This window comes from Notolepis coatsorum (genome assembly GCF_963971535.1).
Source record: "Notolepis coatsorum genome assembly, chromosome: 9".
Taxonomy (NCBI): domain Eukaryota; kingdom Metazoa; phylum Chordata; class Actinopteri; order Aulopiformes; family Paralepididae; genus Notolepis; species Notolepis coatsorum.
The window spans coordinates 134438058-134460341 of NC_140173.1; the positions used below are offsets into that span (position 1 = coordinate 134438058).

General features: G+C 42.7%; 1 protein-coding gene across 1 annotated transcript in view; it reads right to left on the reverse strand.

Annotated features, from left to right (window-relative positions):
- Window positions 1-15241: 15241 nt before the first annotated feature.
- LOC311234205 (uncharacterized protein) overlaps window positions 15242-22284 on the reverse strand; it is a 46329-nt gene continuing 39286 nt past the window's right edge. The window contains exons 2-3 of the mRNA XM_084321329.1: window positions 21139-21207; window positions 15242-16545 (exon numbers count right to left, since the gene is read on the reverse strand). Of these exons, the coding sequence (XP_084177455.1) occupies window positions 15554-16545; window positions 21139-21207 (1061 nt within the window). The 3' untranslated portion in view covers window positions 15242-15553. The remainder of the gene's footprint in view (window positions 16546-21138; window positions 21208-22284) is intronic.

Below are 22284 nucleotides of genomic sequence, written 5' to 3' on the forward strand. Positions count from 1 at the left end.
GTGCCGTTGTTTTGTGGCGTTTGCGGGCGACATATGTTACGTTTCGAGTTTTGAGAATGATGTTGGGGAAGGGTTAGAGGTCGTGGCATTTTTATGAATGTCGTGGCATGTTTAGAATGTCGTGGCAGATTTTGGTTGTCGTAGCAACGTTATAACGGTCGCATCGGTTGCCACTGCGCATGCGCGGTACAACGTGGATCAATGCGTTCGTAGTAATTCGCTCAGGGGACAGAAATAATGGGTAAGAGAATATTCTGCATTATGTAAAGTGGTTGTGTTTGTATATTGTGCATTCTGTGGGTTGTAAACAGTGTCCTGGGAGTGGTTTTGGTGGTATTGCTACAAATTATTGTGGCAGAATAGGGTGTTTTAGGTGTAGCATGTGGTGAGATGATTTAAAATACATGCCCTTAACTTACACTGGGATTCATATACCAGACACACATTGTACTTGTAATAAATGGGCGATAAATATGTTACACAGGGGGAGTCTTGACCTAGTGGGGTGAGGCGTATCGCTTGCGTCATATTTTGATTAATACATCTACATTATAATCACATGTCACCTATATACAGGGCTAAACGTTCCCAGTGTATCCTGTTTACAGTTATGAGACTTAGCATGAATGGAACTTAACTAATGATAATGTTTAATTTCTGATGTGTACATTGTTAGTGGTTGGTTTAATATTTTTATCCAAGGGGGGATGAGTAGTTGATTGATTAAAAATAGTACAGCTAAATACATACATAAGTAAGATACATGTGGAATCGGTTTGTCACAATGTGTATGGTATGAGGAAGTATTTAGGACTAACCACTATAATGTTATGCTGAAATGAATGATGCTTACATGTATAATAATTAGAGTTGATGGACATTTCCAGTTTTTTTTATTTGTGTAACGTGTACAATTGTAAGCTTGGAATAATGATGTTGTGTTTTATGTAGCTTGAATTAAGGTGCTTGTATAGAATGCATTGATGTTAAAATGTCAGATATTGATACTTGTTATAGCTTTAAGGCTGTTGATTTAAATAGGATAATGTTTATATTAATGTTTGCTGCAAGTCTTTAGATCATGGGGATGATAATTTAATGATGTAGGCTTGTTGGGGTATATTTTGTTGCATTGCAATGTTGGAATCTGTTGATGCTTGTGTAATTGGTTAAATCTTTGTAACACTGTTGATTTGCATAAGCTAAATGTTTTATAGTGGAATTTGATACAAGCCCAGTTGTGAAGCAGGATAATTTACTGACGAGGGACTTGTTTATATGCTGTTTTGATGACTGTATGATTGTGTTTTTGCAGTAATTGTAATGATTTGCTGTTTAGTCTGTAATTTTTCTGTGTTTGGCTGTTAGGGACAGGAAAATGTATTACTTTTAGACTCTAGGGGACAGCTGCCTCTGGGGGATGGGATGTGTGAATTTAACCCTTTTTTGGTGTTTACAGGAGGGCCCAAGGGGGGTAGGAATCCTTTTGAGGCAGGTCAAAATGGTCGTGATGTACAGCTGCTTACAAGTGGCTGTTCTTTTTATTACAGGATGGCGTGAGATTAGATGCAACAGGAAAGAGGCCACAGGTGGAGATAGGAGAGAACAGCCAAAGTGAGATAACAGATGGCGTTATTTTTAGAGCAGAGGACAGGAAGTGGGGGTAATGGGCCAGGGGGCCAGGAAGTGACAGGAAGGTGAGACAGGGGAAGGTTTGTCAGGGAACAGCTGGGTGAGTGAGTGAGTCAATCAAGGAAGTAGGCATTCATTTGGGGTTATGACTTATGAATGTTGACTATTTTGATAAGGGAATATTTGGATCTGTCTGTGCACTGGAAGGCATGGATAGATCTGAATTAAAGATGGATTCCAGTCCGTCTTTGAAGTGAGAGTAGAGGAGCTGATGTGAGGAGAGGCTGTGGTAGCCTGAGATCAGAGTAGCCTGAGATCAGAGCAGAAAATTGAGAGCAGAAGAGTTGAGCGCAGAAGAACTAACATTGTGTGTCTGTATGTGGAGTGATTAACGAGTGTGGTGAAAGGATATGTGTTTATAATATGAATGATGGGTGGATGATGTTGAATTGTGATGTTTGATTGGGTTTTGCTTTTATTTCTTTTTTTAAAAAAAACTCTAAGGTTCAGGATTGAATGTGTTGTGACACTGTGAAATTGGATGAGTGCGTTTACTTTAGGTCATATTTTTTGGTTGAGTTGGTACAGATAATATTTTTTATTTAAATTTAATTTTTGTATGTATGTGTGAGATTGAGATGTTGTCTGTTTATGTCCTTTTGATTTCAGTGAATGATTGAGCTGGGGGTGGGGGCCAGGAAGCCTTAATTACCCATACACACACACACACACACACACGGACACACACACACACACAGACACACATTCACACAATCTGATCACACATACATACACACACACAACTTAGCTTTCACTTAAGGTGAAACTAGTCTTAAAAATAACAAAATGTGTTTAAGTAGGGAGTGTATCAAACCACTTGGGTTATACCACAAATAGACCTGGGAATTATTGTCGCTTATCATTTTGTTTCATATCATTTGTTTTACTGAAGGAGTTTGTTTTTATTACTTTCATTTTGGTTTGATTTCTTTTGAATGTCTGGTATGGGTGTGGATGGAGCCTGTAGAGGGTGACTGTGCAGGCTTGAAAGGTGTCAAGATCACAATGATAGGTGTGATGAGGTTTAGATGTAGGGTTTTAGATTTCTTTTCTTTTCTTTCTAAATAACCATTGAGGTGGTCTGCGGTTGGAGCTGGTTAATTTCATTGATCTGCTTTCACATCTGTTGGAATGTTTTTTTGATTATTTGCCTTTTGTTGTTTCTCTGTTATGATCTGGTGAGAGGACGGTTGAAGGCTGGGATGCATTGGGACAGATCAAGGCTGGGATGCATTGGATCAGATCGATGACAGTTAAGTGGTCCCATCACGTTTGCATAATGGTTAAACATTTGGCTTCTCTTGAGAATATTTGACATATTGTGTAAAGGAAATTTGTTTTTTGTGTTTTGTTCCCTCGCAGTTCAGTCGAGGGGGAGGACGGACCGTCACAGGTGGAGGGATCATGGAAGATGTGTAGGAATACATTTCATTAGATTGTGAACCCGTTCAGTCAGTTCCTGTGGGAGATTGTTGGATTGTGAAGAGAGGTCGCTTGTAAACGCTGGCCCCTCCTTCAATATAGCCCCGAGTACAGAGGCCGGAGGTTTGGGACAGACCTCCAGACTGACAGAGTCGTCTGTAGATCCATGGAAATACAGTCATGGGAAAACGGTCAGAGACTGTGCAACCAAAGCGTTGGACATGGGCCTCTGTGTGATTGATTGGTATGTTGAACGGGAGGTGACTGAACGGTAACAACTGGTATAGATTATGACACAACGCAAGAGTACTAAACACATGCACATAGGTAGACAATTAGGTGTAGATTGTGGCCGAAATGAGGTGGTGAAATTTTTTTTTTCCTTGAGTGATGCTCCCTGTCCGACTGTGCGCTGAGGTGGTAGGTGTTATGTCCATGGTATGTTCATAAAAGGGGGGAGAGGTGAGAAGACCAACTGAATTGATTATGCAGATGTGATTGTACTATCTTAAGGAATAAATTAGCAGAAAGAAGGGATTATTGAATGAATGTAAAAATGAAAATATTGTGATACTAATGTATGTTTTCTCTCAACCAGATCATCTAAAAGAGTGTGGGAACAAACTTTCCTGTAGATTAAGATAATTGGGTTTTAAATTTGTGATTTTTAGATTCAATTTGTGATGTGTAGATTAAAATTATTTTTAATTGTTGTTAGCATATTCAAAGTTTTTGTTTAAAAGAAAAAATGGAGAAATTTTGAAAAAATGAATTTTAATTTTAGAAAAAATGAATCCTTTGTATGGTTAGTATGTATAGAAAATCAAGTCAATATATCATATGTGACGATAAGAATCGTCAAAACGGGGAAATGTGGTAAATATTGAGTTGAATTTCATAAATAACCTTGTATACTGGTTAGCAGAAGTGGTTGCAGGGCTAAATAGATAATGTGACCAGATTAGTAAAAGGTCACACCTCTGTATGGTAAAGGCCCAAAAGGTCAAAGAGTATTCACACCCCCCCTCGTGAGACAAGACCCAACACAGCAACCACACGGACGGGGGCCACCAGCAGAACCCCTCTGTGCTCAGCGGGGGACCACACGGACGGGGGCCACCGACGGGCCCCCTCTGTCTCTGTCCCATCACGTCGCCACAACCCAGGGGGGGGGGGGGGGGGGGGCTGCCAGCCCCCACAGAAGACGCCCACGGACCAACTGTATTATAGTATATAAGAGGAGACAAATTGGTAGTTGAGGAGCCCTCAGACCGGACCAACCGCAGGGGTCTGTTGGGCTCCACCGCTCCTTCCACCAGAGAGAGACTGTGCTGCTTTTTATGCGAGTAAATCATGGACCCTTGGTTGGTTAAAATAGAATGTAAAGATACTTATCTTAGAAACCAGGCTTACTCATATAAAAAAGGGGGCCTACAGTAAATTATGTATGTTCAAATTATGTTACCAAGTGACTGTTTATGTACATTATTGAGGTTTGAGAATGCAAACCTGATTGTGATTTCTGTACAACAGACAGCCCTGTTAATGTTCTCTGATAATCTTTTGTATGTGAAAGGCAACCTTTTATTCACTTTTGGCCCTGGCTCAAATAAATCAGCTGAGTTGAACTACAGTTCTGGTTTGTCTGGCGTACACGTTTATTCCTCATCTGCTTAAGTCAGATGAGGAGATCAACAATTCTATCACATATGATCCCTTTCTCCTCCTTCCAGATAATCAATCTCGTTGTATTGTACTACAATAACCTCAAATTATTGTAGAAGTTCTGTGGGAATTTACCACATTAGCATGGACTGTAGCGCATAATGGTGAGTTAAAAGTTGACATACTCCTTTAACACAAAGACTAACAGTAGACGGCACCATTATCAGTTTGTAGTGTTTTCTGATGCTGTAAAGGGTTAGTCTATATTGGTTTATATAACATTGGAGTCAAATAGCAAGGTTATTATAGTAGAGTCTATAAAAGTCTGAAGAAGAGCATTGTGCTCAGAACTTTGTACTTTGTCAAGGGATAAATGAGATATAAGGGAGCTACAGTGTGCAGACCCTTTTCTATTTTTAATAACTAAAACTAGCAAACCCACTATGGAAATGAACTAAAATTAAACTAAGTTGGGGAGGTACAAATAAAAACAATTGAACAATAAAATACAAATATGTTATATACAGCTGACTTGATTAAGACATTTTAAGTAATTTAGTAATATCTTTAAACTGAGACTTGACTGCTGACTTGACCAGCTGACTTGATTAAGGGGCGTGTTTAAAGCGGCCATTTTGTTTCCTTAAGTGACCCATTAACAGCTGCTTCCTGCTTAAAGACAGCACTTGTGTACTGAGTGTGATCTCAGAGCCCTGTCACTGCTTAAAAGCAGAACCTCAGCCTCTCCTGGAATCACTCTGTACTACATTCTGTTGTGGAAGGACAGCTCATTCACTGAGAGACTTACACTACATCAGGGTAAGACATTTTAAGTAATTTAGTAATATATTTAAACTGAGACTTGATTGCTGACTTGACCAGCTGACTTGATTAAGGGGCGTGTTTAAAGCTGCCATTTTGTTTCCTTAAGTGACCCATTAAGGGCCAGGTGTTAGAAAGCACTAATTAGTGATAGGGATTTAAAGGCTTGCTGGCTTAGCGTCAGCGAAGCGTCGTGAAACGAAGAGGGACAAAGAGGAGTTTTCCTGGAGTTATCCGCAGAGGAATCGAGGGATCCACCCAGTGCTAAGTACATCATAATCCTATCTTACACTCCACTCTGAAAAATCTCCCTTTCCCTCCCACTCTGCTATTTCTCTACTTCCTCCCTGCCACTCTTGACACCACAATGTGTCTCATATCCACAATCTGCTCCCCCAGAACAGACTCAACCCACCCACGGCAGTTTGCTAGCAACCCGGCTAATCTATCCTACCCTCCTACAGCCACTAATACACCCGTCACAGTACAGGGAGGCCTATGGAATTGTCAATCAGCAGTCAAGAAAGCTGACTTCATTACTGCCTACGCCCATAGTCAAAATCTGCAGCTCCTGGCTCTAACTGAGACCTGGATAACCCCCAATAACTCATCAACACCTGCAGCATTATCTACAAACTATAACTTCACTCACACACCTCGACCTTCCAGGCGGGGTGGAGGCACTGGCCTCATGACATCTCCTTCATGGACTACAAACGTAACACCCCTCCCAGCACTGTCACTCTCCTCTTTTGAATATCATGCAGTATCTGTCTCTAATCCTTTCAATCTCACCATTGTTACACTCTACCGCCCTCCAGGTCCGCTCGATCACTTCACAGATGAGCTGGACATGCTTCTAAGCTCCTTACCGGAAGATGGTACCCCTCTCCTTCTATTGGGCGACTTCAACCTGCCTGACTCATCTCAGTCAGTCATAGTAGTCTCCCTCCTACAATCATTTGACCTGACTCCCACTGCCATGCCTCCCACCCACAAAGCAGGCAACTCCTTGGATCTCATATTTTCCCGTAACTCCAGCATCATTAACACCACGGTAACTCCCCTACATGTATCTGACCATTCCTTCATATCCTTCTCACTAACTCTCATGCTTAACCGAAAGGTCTTCACCCCAACTCAAACCGTCTCACTCAGACGCAACCTGCCCTCCCTATCCCCCTCCACCCTCTCCTCTGACATACTATCCGCTCTACCTTTGAGTGACACCTTCTCTGCTCTCTCCACAGAGATGGCAACCTCCACCCTCCTCTCAGCCCTTGCAACCTCCTTCGACAAGCTCTGTCCCCTCGTTGAGAAACCTGCCCGCCGTTCCCCACCCAGTCCATGGCTGACAGATCCAGTGAGAGAACAAAGACAGGTCCTGAGAGCGGCTGAAAGGAAGTATAGAAAGTCACGCCTCACTGCTGACATCGACACATATCACAACCTCTTGTTAACATTCTCCAAAACCATTACTAATGCCAAAGCTTCTTTCTTTCACCATAGGATCGAGGCCTCTGCCAAGAATCTTCGCAAACTGCATGCTACCATGTCCTCCCTTCTCACTCCCCCCCCACCCCCCCCTCCCTCATCTTTCTCTGCCGAAGACTTTGCGATCTTCTTTGAGGAAAAAGTGGAGAACATCCGCAGCTCCTTCTCCCAACCCCCACCCATTCCAAATGCTGAATCGAGAACCTCATCCTTCACTCTGTCATCTTTCTCTCCCATTACAGAAGCCGAGACCCTGACACTGGTAACGTCGAACCGTCCGACTACATGCCAGCTGGACCGGCTACCTTCCCCACTCCTCCAGTCCATAGCACCAGACATCCTCCCATTCCTAACTGCAACCATCAACTCCTCACTCAACTCGGGGGTGGTCCCCACCTCCCTAAAACAAGCCAGAGTCACGCCCCTCATAAAAAAACCATCCCTGAACCCTACCGTCATAGGCAACTACCGTCCTGTCTCTCTTCTCTCCTTCCTTTCTAAAACACTTGAACGTGCTGTATCCAACCAACTTACTGCTTATCTCTTACAGAATGACCTCCTAGACCCTAATCAGTCAGGCTTCAGGACTGGTCACTCCACAGAGACAGCCCTCATTGCGGTCACAGAGGCACTTCACTTAGCAAAAGCGAAAGGCCTCTCCTCTGTCCTGATTCTCCTAGATCTATCTGCAGCCTTCGACACAGTCAACCACCAGATCCTCCTCGCGGCCCTCGCAGGAATGGGAGTGGCTGGCTCTGCGCTGACATGGTTGTCATCATACCTCAATGACCGCTCCTACCAAGTGTCATGGAGAGGGACCCTGTCGGCCACCCGCCCCCTGCGGACGGGTGTCCCCCAGGGCTCGGTTTTAGGACCCCTTCTCTTCTCCCTCTACACTAAATCACTGGGTAACATTATCACGTCTCATGGCTTCTCCTACCACTGTTATGCCGACGATACTCAACTCTTCCTCTCCTTCCCTCCCTCAGATATCCACGTCTCTGAGCGGATCTCGGCCTGTCTGTCCGACATCTCCGCCTGGATGACGACCAACCACCTCAAACTGAACCTAAGCAAAACAGAATTGCTCCACCTGCCGGCCAAATCCTCCCCCCTGACCGACCTTTCCATCACAGTCGAGAATGCAGCTGTGACCGCGTCCCCGACCGCCAAGAACCTTGGTGTTGTCCTCGACGACCAGTTGAACTTCTCTGCTCACATCGCAGCGACAACCAGAACCTGCCGATTCCTCCTGAGCAACGTCAGAAGGATACGCCCCTTCCTGACAAAAGAAGCCACCCAACTCCTCGTCCAATCAACAGTCATCTCCCGCCTCGACTACTGCAACGCACTGCTCGCTGGCCTCCCGGCCACTGCCACTAAGCCTCTTCAACTCATTCAGAACGCAGCGGCCCGCCTGATCTCAAACCTACCGAAGTCGGCCCATGTCACCCCACTTCTTAGGGACCTGCACTGGCTCCCCATTGCTGCACGAATCCGCTTCAAGGCCCTTGACCTAGCATACCGTGCGGCAAAGGGAACTGCTCCCGCCTACCTCCGGTCAATGGTCTCTAACTACACACCCTCAAGACCCCTACGCTCTGCATCTTCTGGCCGCCTCAGACCTACTCCTATCCAAGCTCCGGGAGGGTCATCAAAGAGAAGTCGCCTATTCTCAGTCCTTGCCCCACAATGGTGGAATGAACTACCCACCCCAGTTAGGACAGCCGAAACACGTCCAATTTTTCGCCGTCGACTAAAGACTCACTTCTTCAACCATTATCTGAATAAAAAAAAAAAAAAAAAAAAAAAATCTAACCCTAACTAACCATACTGTCATGCACTTGTCCTAATAAACTAACCTACACTGTAGCACTCAACACTTTGATGAACATTGTTACTCAGCTGATAGAGTTGTGCTCTTCCTGATGGCTTGTCGTACAGAACTTGTAAGTCGCTTTGGATAAAAGCGTCAGCTAAATGACTAAATGTAAATGTAAATGTAAATACCGGTAATAATGCTGGTGTAGTATCTCAAATGTAAATGTTCAAAACCATTCTACATTGTGCCTAGTCTCCACTTTCCTAGATTATTCATTCTCATGTTAAAGAATATACATAATTATGAACAAATACTTTACATTTATTTTCATACAGTTTTCTCTTTTAATACTAAGGCAACTTTTGTTTTGGTTTAGTTTTTTCCTCCATGTATTCATCTGACGTTTTAACATTAAACTGGAACTTGAAACTAAACTAGGAACATGTGAATGACACTGCAGTTTGAACTTTTGTACCAAGCTGTTCGAAATAATTGCAACTGTATGACTTCCGTTTCGTTCCAACATTCAGATATAAAAACATTCACCTTCTGTTGGTCTCACACAAACACCTGTGGCTTAGTAAGTGCGACATTGTAATGAATGCTCTCCCACACTCACTGCAGCTAATATGGTCGCTCTCCTGTGTGGCCTCTCATGTGTACAGTCAGGTATTCTTTCTGCCCGAATGTTTTACTGCAGACTGTACAACTGAAGGGTTTCTCCCCTGTGTGGACCTTTATGTGTTTCTGTAGATTGCCCTTGTGTACAGAACTACAACATAACTACACGTTTTTGGAACAGAACTACACAAACATTCTGTGCAAGGCCTCTATTCAGTGATGAGTGTTGCAGTGTTTGGTAGCAATTAGTAGTTTTTATTAGATTTTTACAATCCTATTGGATTTTTTACAACTTTCAACACCCTTTTTAATAACTAACTTTTTTTTCTTCTGATCTTGTGGCTCTTAAATTTTATTTTTTTAAACATTGTATTACGAAAATCCCATGATGTGGCTACCTCCCCTGCTACTCTACCTGGTGCTGGGGATCTCCGGGACCGGTGTCGCTCCCGACGCTGAACACCCACAAGACACACCTGCGTTTGATGTGTGGCCTACCCCAGGCACCATGGCTTTCCCGGATTCAGAAAGAGTTTTTGCCAAGATGACAACCCCGCTGCTCGCGGAGGACCTTCTCTCATGGATGTCTCATCTACCCGGGGTTCTGCCGCGAGGAATACGTTGTCTATGGGCCCAGGGAAATGGGAGACTTTCCCCCTATGCAGCGCGCACTTGCGACGGCAAGCCGACCAGCCCAGCGAGGAAGACATGGCTCCTAATTCTCCTACTCCTGATGTCGGGTAACGTTAAACCGAATCCAGGCCCAGAACTGTGTCAGCTGCAAACGCCAGAGGAGTTTAGAACGAAAGACGGATTACGTCTTTTTCACCTTAATGTTCGCAGCATGATTAATAAGATGGACTCCATCAGAATATGGGCCGTTTCGACTGACTCGGATATCATTGTCCTTTCTGAGACGTGGCTCAAAAAGTCGATTACAAATGATATGATAAATATAAAAGATTACAATGTCTTTAGAACAGACCGTGTGGGAAAAGGGGGCGGGGTTGCAATTTATGTTAAAAACCATTTAGACTGCACCTGCATCGAATCCCTAACAAAACCTAAATGCTTTGACCTCTCTGTAATTAAACTATCGCTCCCAAATGGTTCAGACATTATAGTGGTCGGATGCTACCGCCCACCCGCTGCCACAAGCGAAGCCACGAACATACTCTCCAATCTTCTCCATAACTGGACTAAATCCGAGATGGTTCTACTCGGAGACCTAAACTGGGACTGGCAAACGGATTTACAAAACTCTTTCAAGGACACTTTGTGACTCTCTCTGCTTGGTGCAACTAGTTAACTCGCCAACTCGGTTAAACCAAAAAGATTTAGAGAAGTCCACTTTGATTGATGTTATTCTTACAAACGCACCTCACCGTTTCTCCGCAGTAGGCACGTTTTGTAATGATATAAGCGACCACTGCGCAATTGCTTGTGTGAGAACCTGTAAGGTCCCTAAAGGAAAGCCACGTTTCATTCATAAGAGACGATTCAAACATTTCGATGAGCAAGCGTTTCTACATGATGTTTTTAATAGTGATTTACACATTGTTTCACTTATGACCGATGTTGAGTTAGCATGGAATTATTTTAAATCCACCTTCTTGGCTATATGTGACAAGCATGCTCCTTTTAGGACATCTAGGATAAGCGGTAAAGATAACCCCTGGTTTAATGATTCTATGTCCTCTCTCATTCGACAGAGAGACACTGCCTGGGCTAAAGCAAAGAAATCGAATATTCCATTAGATTGGAATCTGTATAGGACACTAAGAAACAAATGCACTAAGCTGATTAAAAACTCTAAATGTGCCTACTATCTTAATGCAATTCATGTCAATTTGAATAACCCTGCAAAGTTTTGGAAACTTGTTAAATACTCCTCAGGTTCTATCACTCCAAACAGCCTTCCTGATAGTAGCGGCCGCTGACGCTGGTGCCTTGTAGGTCGCAGTTCTCGTTAATAGGTCGAGTTGAAAATGTAATGCTCTGAGATGCTCTGGAGCAATCTCTCTCCGTCTCTCGGATCAATCAAATCAAATAATTAACACATGTATGTTGTCATTTTAAACAACTCACCATTCATTCATTATGCATCAGCAGCAACACAAACACGCACAGCTCTCTCTCTCTCTCTCTCGCTCTCTCACTCTCTCTCAGATGATGTCAGATCCATTCAATAATAAACACATTTGTAAAGCTCGTTATTTTAAACAAGTTACCATTCATTGTCTGAGTGGTTATGTCCCACATGCAGCGAAATTAGAGAGAGAGAGAGAGCGAGAGAGCGAGAGAGAGAGAGCATTTTACTAGTAAAGTTACATTTTCAACAAGATTGCTGCTATTTAAACACTTCATGGAAACGGGGTAACGTTAACCTTATGTCGACTGTAGTATTGTATGACCTCGACATAACGTTTAAACGTTAACGTTACTCCGTTTCCATGCAGTAATTATAAAAGTGGCCGGCTAACGGAGCTAACAGCTAGCAGTAGCTGTAACGTTACAACGTTATGCGGCATCAGTAGACAACGTATCATGTATTAAACTAGAGTTAAGATCGCTAATCTACCTTGTTGTTGGCTTGTTGTTGTTGATAAAGTATATCCACTCCATGGCATTGTCCATCCAGCCTGTGTTGATGTCCATCCATTGTCCATACATGTCCCTCCACACTGCATCCATATTATAGCTTGCAAGCTGTGTGAGTGAAGAGCTGTGTCTTTGTCCATTTCCGCCTCGAACAGCCTGCAAACTACCTGGCGTTCTATCGCCATGCTCTAAGACAAACTCTAACCTTAACCAACTTTGAAAGAGTGCCTAAGCTCAGTGTAGTTGCTGTTGTTGTTGACGAGTCGACTGAACTGCTGTTCTGTAAGCCAACCCGAGAAATGCGGCTATGGAAAAAAACTGGCATCGCGTCGGCCAATCAGAGAGCATCTCCACGAAATGCGGCTATGGAAAATTCTTCACGGAAGTTCACGCGGCTGCCTAGACCGCTTCAAATCGCGCTCGGATTCCAACATAGTCATATTTCAACGCACAACGCCGTATGCACTGATTGGCTGTGACGGAGACAGCGATCAAACTGTGACGCGCACGCAGAGCGCTATCGCTTCTTGCCCGGGCGAGAAATACGAAAAAATAAAAAAAAACGTCACTTCCTGCCCATGAAAACGATGTTTTTTTAATTTAGATAATAACGTTATATTGTGCATTGGAAATACAAACATACTTAAAATGAGTAAATATTATTAATTTTAAACATGTTTATATTATTTATAGGGCTATAAAACAAAAAAACTAAAAACTTATTTGTCTTGTTCTCTCATATAACCAGGGTAGGAGCTGAGGGGGGGCGGCGCCCGAGCGCCCCTAGTGGTAGAGCCGCCACTGCTTCCTGATCTCTTAAGGGTAAATCAGAGTGAAATCAAGGGCAAAATGGATATTGCAGACAGCTTTAATAATCATTTTATTTCTGCTGGCTCAATCTTTGATTCTAGCAACTCAGGGATGATCGCTGCAGAAGGAGAGCCAGGTCCTCCGCCACTTGACCCTGATCAACTGTTCACCTTTGCCCCCATCTTGACCTCTCAGGTTCACAAAGCTTTAATGAGCCTAGATGTAAATAAATCTTCAGGCCCAGACAAGATAAAGCCGTTCTTCTTCAAAGTTGCTGCAGGTCTGATTGCAGAACCCATAACCTCTATTTTGAATCTCAGTCTTTGTGCTGGTGAATTACCTAGCTCATGGAAGTCGGCCATGGTTCTCCCCTTGTTAAAGGGCGGAGACCCCTCTGACCTAAATAATTATCGCCCTATTTCCAGACTGTCTGTAATGGCCAAAGTCTTTGAATCTCTTGTAAACGAACAACTGAAAAAGTTTCTAACTGACCATAATATTCTTAACGAGTCTCAGTCAGGCTTCAGATCAGGCCATAGTACTACTTCAGCGACTATGCTAGTCTCAAATGACATAATTGAAGCACTGGACAAGAAAAAACACTGTGCAGCATTGTTTGTTGATCTGTCTAAAGCTTTTGATTCTGTGGATCATGCATTGCTACTGCAAAGGCTTGGCTGCATAGGTCTTGGTAAAATGGCTTTGAGCTGGTTTAAAAACTATCTATCTGAAAGAACTCAGTGTGTTTCAGTAGAAGATTATACCTCAGCTGCTCTTACTGTAAACAAAGGTGTTCCACAAGGTTCTATTTTGGCCCCCGTCTTATTTTCCATCTTTATAAATGAACTAGGAAATGGGATAAACCCAGCACGTTTTCATTTATACGCCGATGATAGTTGTTTACACAGTGGCTTCCTCTTTAACTCAGGCCATAGAGCTTCTACAGGATGCTTTTAATACACTACAACACTCCTTGCTAAGGCTAAGACTGGTCCTTAATGCAAAAAAGACCAAGTACATGACCTTCTCTCGCTCTCGAGCTAATACAGCTGTCCCCCCGATTCTGACACTGGAAGGGACATGCCTTGACAAAGTAGCATCCTATAAATATCTGGGCATATGGATTGATGAAAAGATGGCCTTTGATGTTCATATTGGGAACCTACTGAGAAAACTTAGACCTAAACTGGGCTTTTTCTTCCGGTTAAAGAAATGTTTCCCATCTGAAGCCAGGAAGAGAATTGTGCAGAGTTCCTTTCTGCCTGTATTAGACTATGGCGATGTAATCTATATGCATGCTCCTTCCTCCCTGCTTAAAAAGCTGGATTCTGCGTACCATACTGCCATACGTTTTGTAACGGGTGCAGGCTCTCGCACCCACCACTGCACTTTGTATCAGTCATTAGGATGGTCCTCTCTGTACCAAAGAAGACAATCACACATGTTGATTTTTATCCTTAAGTCATTGCTAGGTAAGCTGCCCTTATATATCTCCAGACTTCTGTCCTTTTATACTTGCTTTTTAATACCAGACGAGCAGCAAATGGTATGCTGTTAAATGTTCCTTTGATGCAGTCAGAGCTTGGTAAAGCTGCATTCTCCCACTATGCTCCCTTTTTATGGAATACGCTGCAAGTGAAACTTTGTCTACAGGCACTTCCTACTGTGAATGCTTTTAAAGGTATGCTACGATTAGCCCTTTATGAAACATGTAACTGTTTTACCTGATGCTATTGTTGATGTGATTATGCTCCTTGCCACTGCACAAATGACCCTCTGTATTTATATTTGAATTGTATGTTTTTTGTTTAATGCCCTGTTTTATGTTGAAACTTGTTGTGTGCTGTGTTGGTCAGGACTCCCTGGAAGAAGAGATCTTGTATCTCAATGGGACATTCCTGGATAAATAAAGGATAAAAAAAAAATCAGTTTGTAGTGTTTTCTGATGCTGTAAAGGGTTAGTCTATATTGGTTTACATTGGAGTCAAATAGCAAGGTTATAGTAGAGTCTATAAAAGTCTGAAGAAGAGCATTGTGCTCAGAACTTTGTACTTTGTCAAGGGATAAATGAGATATAAGGGAGCTAGTGTGCAGACCCTTTTCTATTTTTAATAACTAAAACTAGCAAACCCACTATGGAAATGAACTAAAATTAAACTAAGTTGGGGAGGTACAAATAAAAACAATTGAACAATAAAATACAAATATGTTATATACCGGTAATAATGCTGGTGTAGTATCTCAAATGTAAATGTTCAAAACCATTCTACATTGTGCCTAGTCTCCACTTTCCTGGATTATTCATTCTCATGTTTAAGAATATACATAATTATGAACAAATACTTTACATTTATTTTCACAGTTTTCTCTTTTAATACTAAGGCAACTTTTGTTTTGGTTTAGTTTTTTCCTCCATGTATTCATCTGACGTTTTAACATTAAACTGGAACTTGAAACTAAACTAGGAACATGTGAATGACACTGCAGTTTGAACTTTTGTACCAAGCTGTTCGAAATAATTGCAACTGTATGACTTCCGTTTCGTTCCAACATTCAGATATAAAAACATTCACCTTCTGTTGGTCTCACACAAACACCTGTGGCTTAGTAAGTGCGACATTGTAATGAATGCTCTCCCACACTCACTGCAGCTATATATGGTCGCTCTCCTGTGTGGCCTCTCATGTGTACAGTCAGGTGTTCTTTCTGCCCGAATGTTTTGCTGCAGACTGTACACCTGAAGGGTTTCTCCCCCGTGTGGACCCTTATGTGTTTCTGTAGATTGCCCTTGTGTCCAGATGTTTTGCCACAAATTGGGCAACTGTAAGGTCTTTCCCCTGTATGCGTTCTCATGTGTACCCGCAGCTGTCCACTCCGACCAAAGGTTTTGGCGCAAACTGTACATCTAAAGGGTTTCTCTCCTGTGTGAGTTCTTATGTGGATCTGTAGATGTTGCTTTCGGCCATATCCTTTACCGCAGACTGGGCAACTGAAGGGTCTCTCCCCAGCATGAGTTGTCATATGAACCTGTAGATGTTTATTGACACCAAAACTTCTACTACAAATGGTGCAAACAAAGGGCTTCTCCCGAGAATGAATTCTCATATGAACCTTCAGATTGCCCTTGTGACTAAGAATTTTGCCGCAAATTGTGCAACTAAAGGGTTTCTCAGATTCAGAGCAATCTGACGACATGAGCAGGCTATCGCTAGTCAGTTCAACATCAATAGCCAGATCAGAATTACTGCCTTGTTCTGATATTCCACCATCTTCTCCTTCAGCTTCAGACTTAAAATGTTGAGTTGAGGTGCTGGGTAGAGGGTCTTCCACTCGATCTTCCTTCATTTGGTTTAGACTTAGCTGTGAGGGCTGAGAATTCTCGTCATCATTTTCACCCTTCACAGGGACAGGAGTGAATGTGAACCTCATGACATCCTCCTCCTCTTGCTCTTGGAGATGTTCTCCCTCCCGACTGGTCCAGAGTTCCTCCTGTTCGTCTTTAATCTGTGAGGGCTCTGGGTCCTCCAGGCCCACACTGGGGCTCCTCTGTTGCTCAGGGAGAACCATCTCTTCACAGATACGGAGCTGAAGGGGGTCTGGAGGGAGGAGCATAGAATTGAATTATGAAAATAGATAGCAAATAAATGTGTGCAAGTAAATATATTCCTTTTATCATTAAATATTCAGTCTAATTTTAACACATTGGGTGCCAACGACGAGAAATCTCGTTGTTGGCCGCCATGCGTTGAGTGCCAATGACGAGAAATCTCGTATTTAATCGTTATTTCTTTTATTAGCGATATCCATTCATTTTTCATCCATCCAGCCTCATGTTATCATTGGGACTGGCTCTGAGCTCGAAAAGGGCAAATACTGCCCCCTATCGTCTCCCGGATGGTATTGCACCCATTGGAATGGAGTCAATGGAAATGCATGAGAAAAAAAAACTCCGGGCTCCACATTTGACTTCTGAGCCATGTAACCTGAGACTATTGCATTCATTGAGGACACTGAAAGCAGCGGGGATTATGCGTTTCGAGGTATAACGTTGGATCAATAAACGCGATCGATATTTGGAATGGCGATCAGGAATTGGATTAATCTTTTTGCAGAACATCTGATCTGAGGTAAGGACTTTATTTTACCAGTCTTGGGGTAATCAGAGTTTTTTTTCACAGCGTTCACAACGTGTCTCATATGTGTGTGTGCGTAACGTTAGCGCCAGGCAGGGCATAGATAATAGATTTTCAGCCCGCTTCTCTAGCATGCATAAGTACAGATATACTATCGATAATCTAGCGTTTATTTGAAACAGATTCATAAATAGGCAGAAAAATGACAATGTGTTTTGTGTATTCCACTAAAGGGCTATTTTCGCGGATTTTTCTGGAATCACTAGAAATCTTCAAAACTATACTCGTATTCAAAACGGTATAAAACGGAAATGTACTGATGAAAAAACAATCCGTTTCGTACATGTTGACTGTAAGCAAGTCATTGATAAGCGGCGGGCGTATTAGACACATAGCCATAATTTAAGATATAGTTTATGCGTTCGCAAATATCCCTGTCCGCTCATTGACCAAAACGGTGGCACTCAAGCGATAAATTGCGCACCCCCTGCTGGCAACCAATGTGTTAATAGTTAATTGGTGAAAATATTAACAATTGTACAATATTGGTTCTTATCCCTTTTCCATGTGTATTCCTTGATAAATGGCAGAGTTCTCAGTATTTAGTAGTTTGAATGTCCCAGGTGTTTTGGCTGACAGGTAGAAAACTACCGGTAGTTGGACATTTGAGAGAAATGGGTTATTATGTTAATTGGTTTACTTTGTACAGCCCCCACTTGATTCTGCAAAAGGGGTGCAAAGCAAAAAAATAAATACATGTATAGTAATTTGTTTAATTTCACCATTATTTAATTTACTATAATTTAGCCCAATGAGAAATTGGATAAGAATGATATAGGTTTCATTCTCTCAACCTACAGTAGACAGTTTGTTATAGAATTCCGGACTAAACTCTTTTCAGGTCGGGTCCCTGGGACAAAAATCCCATCAAATGGGGGTCTGTGGCCAGGTGTGGATCTATATGGTGGCTTGACATAACAATGTTTGGGAAAGACGTGGCAGAGTGTAAGGTAAACAGAGATCTACCAAAACATGCAAAACATAAATGCACTCAAGATTTGACAGGGACAATCTCTGGTAATGGCAATACGTCAAGATTAGACTGGTATGGTCCTTCTAGCAGTCTGCAATGTACTGTTGCTTTCTGGAACTCTGTCTCTCGGCTGAAGGCTGAGGAGAGGGAGCAGGCTGGTTGTCAGAATCTGCGCAACATTGTTGGCGTCAGCTTCGCTCTGAGCTGCACAAGCAAAGAACTTGTCAGCCAGGTCGGCGAGCTGTTAGTGAAGCCACCGTTTGGGTTTTTCTCTCCAGGTGGCCAAATAGCATCCGGACAGAAAAGCGAGGCCAAAGCATTCTCAAGCCACGGGATGCCCTGTTTGAGCTTACTGTTGAATGGGGCCCTTGACCTAGACCTGTAGAACACAGGTAGGAATGATACGGTCCAGTAGGAGTCCTGATGACAGAGGGGTCCTTTCCTGGCCTGTTGATGTAAGGTTTGATGAGCAGGAACCTGGGATACAGCAATGGCTGCCAGGTGGAAGGTTTCTGTTGGTAAAACCCGCCAACCATACCATTATGCTTGGGTATGGGTGGAGGGCTAGGTAATGGAATCTGTTTAACCTGCACAATGCTAGGGAAAACCAGAAGAATCTGCCTGGCAGACGGGTGACCAGCAGCAGGAGGGGGAGGGCTGGTAGAATCCAGTGAAGGCTGGGAGCCTTCTTCTTCGTCAAAGTCATGGAGGGCAAAGGCAGAGCAACGAGCCACCAGCTCAGCTGGGACAATCCAAAGATTTGATGGTCCTCAGAGCATGGGCCTCACTGAGGCACCTGGCTGAAGCATAAGACACGCGTGGAGCGTCAGTGGCGGGAAGGCAACCCTGAAAAGAGCCATTGGGTTGGAGAGGAATGCTCATCAACATTCATCATCCGGAAGCGAAGACGTTTCTTTGCAGCATCAGAAAGGTGCTTTGAAGCATAATCCTCAACTGAAAGGAATGAAAGGGACACTACTACCCCTGCATATATACTAGGTGGGGGGCGTGGTCTGTGATTGGTCAAATTATTTCAGCTAGCATGCTATTGGTGTGCGGAGCAAAATGCGAGCCATACTTGACTCAAAATCAAAACTTAACCCCTTAACACAATGATCGCCAGATGGCCGTTTGTGCCAGCGCTTTGTTCAAAGGGATAATGCCGGTGTTTGCAACTGCTAAAACTATATTAAATATTATAGCTATGTAGGGCTGACCTTCGATTTTTTTCTTTTTGAAATTCAAAGCTTCGGGGCCGAGATTCGATTTTAATTCGAAGCTTCGAGATTAAAAAAATATATATCTTCTTATTTTATTTTATTTAAAAAAAAATTATGTTGTGGGACTTGTACAGCACTTTGTTCAACTTTGTCAGTGCTGTAAAGTTTAAACCTTTTTAAATCTTAGACAAACAAAACACTTTGCTTTCATGAAATATTTTAAGCCGTCATTTGAGGCTTTATAAAAGCAGCACAATGAACACAAATCTGTCAGTGCTGAGTCCGACCTCATCTTAAATAACAAACAGCATTGCTTGTTGTAGTTAACAAAGAGAGGCAGAGTTGATTCTGCAAAAAAAGTAAAAAAAAAAAAATAATATATATATATATATATTTTTTTTTAAATAATCAAATTTTATTTTCATATTCGAATCCCATGCCCATCGAACGAAGCTTCGAAGTATTTAAGACAGCCCTGGATCTAATAACATTGTCGATTGTCAAGTGAGTTTCTTCCGGTCAACATGCAATAAAACGTTTTATACCGTGGTGAATATGAGTATAGTTTGAGTGATTCTGAGTAATCCAAGGAAAAGACGCGAAAACAACGTTTTAGTGAAATTCACAAAACATGTTGCCATTCCTCGCTTGGATCAACAATCAATCTGAAATCAACGCTAGATTATCGGTATTATCTTTCATCATGCACGCATGAAAGGGAGAGGGGGACACGGGGCCACTCCGTGCTTTTGATAGCTACCAACACACACACCACCCCGACACGCGGGAAAGAATTATCGGATCAACGCAAGATCGATAATATATAGTCCTTACCTTGTCTATGATCTACTGTAAAAAGAATAATCCAATTATCTGATCGCCATTCCAAATACTGGTCGCGTCAGTGTATCCAGCGTTATCCAGCATTGCATATGAAAGGCGGGGGGGGGGGGGGGGGCCTAGTCGATGCATCGATATAAGCCGGAGTCTTGCCGGAGTGTATAGACCCCGCCTGCACGGCTCAGCCGAGAAAAGAAACCACATAGTTTTAAATGGGGTGCAATAGCGGCCGCAAGGCGTTAGGCGGCGGAATCGCACCGCTGTGGTCTCAGACAGTGTCACCCAGTCCGACAGCACAGCAGGATGAATTATGAATGGAAAAAGCGAATAAAAGAAAAACGGATCCAATAACAAGTTTACTCGGTGTTGGCGTCCAACGATTTGCCGGCTATAACGAGTTAATTCGTTTTTGGCGCAGAAACAGTTAAACCCGAGCAGTCCGGTACGAGATTGATATCATGCCATAAATAGATGAATACAGAACGTATTAATTAATGTTGCGTTTCTTTTTCAAATGTAGCCAAGAGTAAAAACCCTAACCCTGTAAAAACAGCAGTCAAAGTGCCAGCACTGCGTTTGTTTACAAATTATTTTAAGTGTTATTAGTGAAATATGAGTTTATAGAAATCTCAGCGCATCGAGTCAGAAAAAGGCGCATATTTATGCAAGGACAAGGCGCAACCTAACTTGGGTGTAGTTTTTTCAGAGAAGAGACCCAGGGCTTTAAAATTTCATAAAACTACACTTCCCAGCTCACACCAGCCCCCGTCAATCATCTGACTTCCAGCACAAAGCTTTATTTTATCTCGTTATTTTCGGGATCATATCTCACGGGTGGAACAAACCTGAATGTTATTGCCATAAACAGTTTCTCTAGCTTTCTGTGAATGTCTAGCAAAACATGTTGCAATCTGATGAAAAATGGCGGAGCAATTTACATTATAATAAAGTAACTGTACTTACAGTAGATTTCATTCACGGTTTTTGCTGCCCTGTCAGGCGCGCCTGGTGGTACTAAATCCAGATTGAACTCTGCCATTGGAAAGAGAAGATTTGTCAGGATTAGAATACCACATCACGTCCCCAAAGCACACCCGAGATACAGTGCACCAATGACAGTGAAAAAGAAGATTGGCAAAAGCACCTTTCTGCTCAGTGATGGAAATAAATGGAACGCATCCCGTCTGGCTCACACTTCGAACACTCCAGATGAGCCTGACTTAGGGATCCGCCCTGCCCTGACAGCGCTCAGCGGTCACACTCCAGCACAGTCGCGTGCAAGAAACAAACCTAGTTGGCATCAGGACTTTGTTGCACACTGAGTGAGAACTAAGAGTAATATTGGTTGAGCATATATAATTATATCTTGATAATGATTGAATAACCTGTGCTCCCTTTGTTTAATGATTACCTTGAGTTACCCGTTTTATGATACAGACTGTTGGTTCAGTTTACTTAAGAAACTTCTAAATTTGCATAATGCTGAGTAGCAAGTAACATTCGTTTCACAGCGAGGGGAGATGTTGTGTTCTGTAATGCATGTGAAAGCTGTACTTCCCAAGAGTCTCCACTATGGGGCATAGTTGATACAATGCCATGTTATGCCTACAGGAAGTGCAGAAGGAGAAGAGGACACAATGTAATATGAGAGACCCTGCTGTACCATGCTTGTACCTTAACCTGCTTAACTAAAAGGATAAGGCCTAACAAAAATAATCGTTGGTTTCAGGTTGCCGACCGACCCTGCCGATTTAGGTGCGACCCAATATATTTTATGAGTTTTTTAAAAAAAATTATAATTTTTTTTTTTTTTTTAGAATAAAGTTTCATAGAAATCTTAGGGCGCGTTCACACCTACCCTGTTTGGTCCACTTTAAGTGGACCATGGTCCCTTTAGATCGATAGTCCGTTTGGTTTGTACAGGTATGAACGCAAACCGAACTATAATGAGGACCAAACAACCGAACCATGGTCCTCTTGAAAAGTTGGGACTCGGTTCGTTTCAAAGTGGACCATGGTTCGTTTGCTGTTGGTGTGAACGCAAAACGAACTTTATATAGTATCTAATCTAGAGCAAATGACTGAAATGAGTGACAGGTGCCTAGCGGC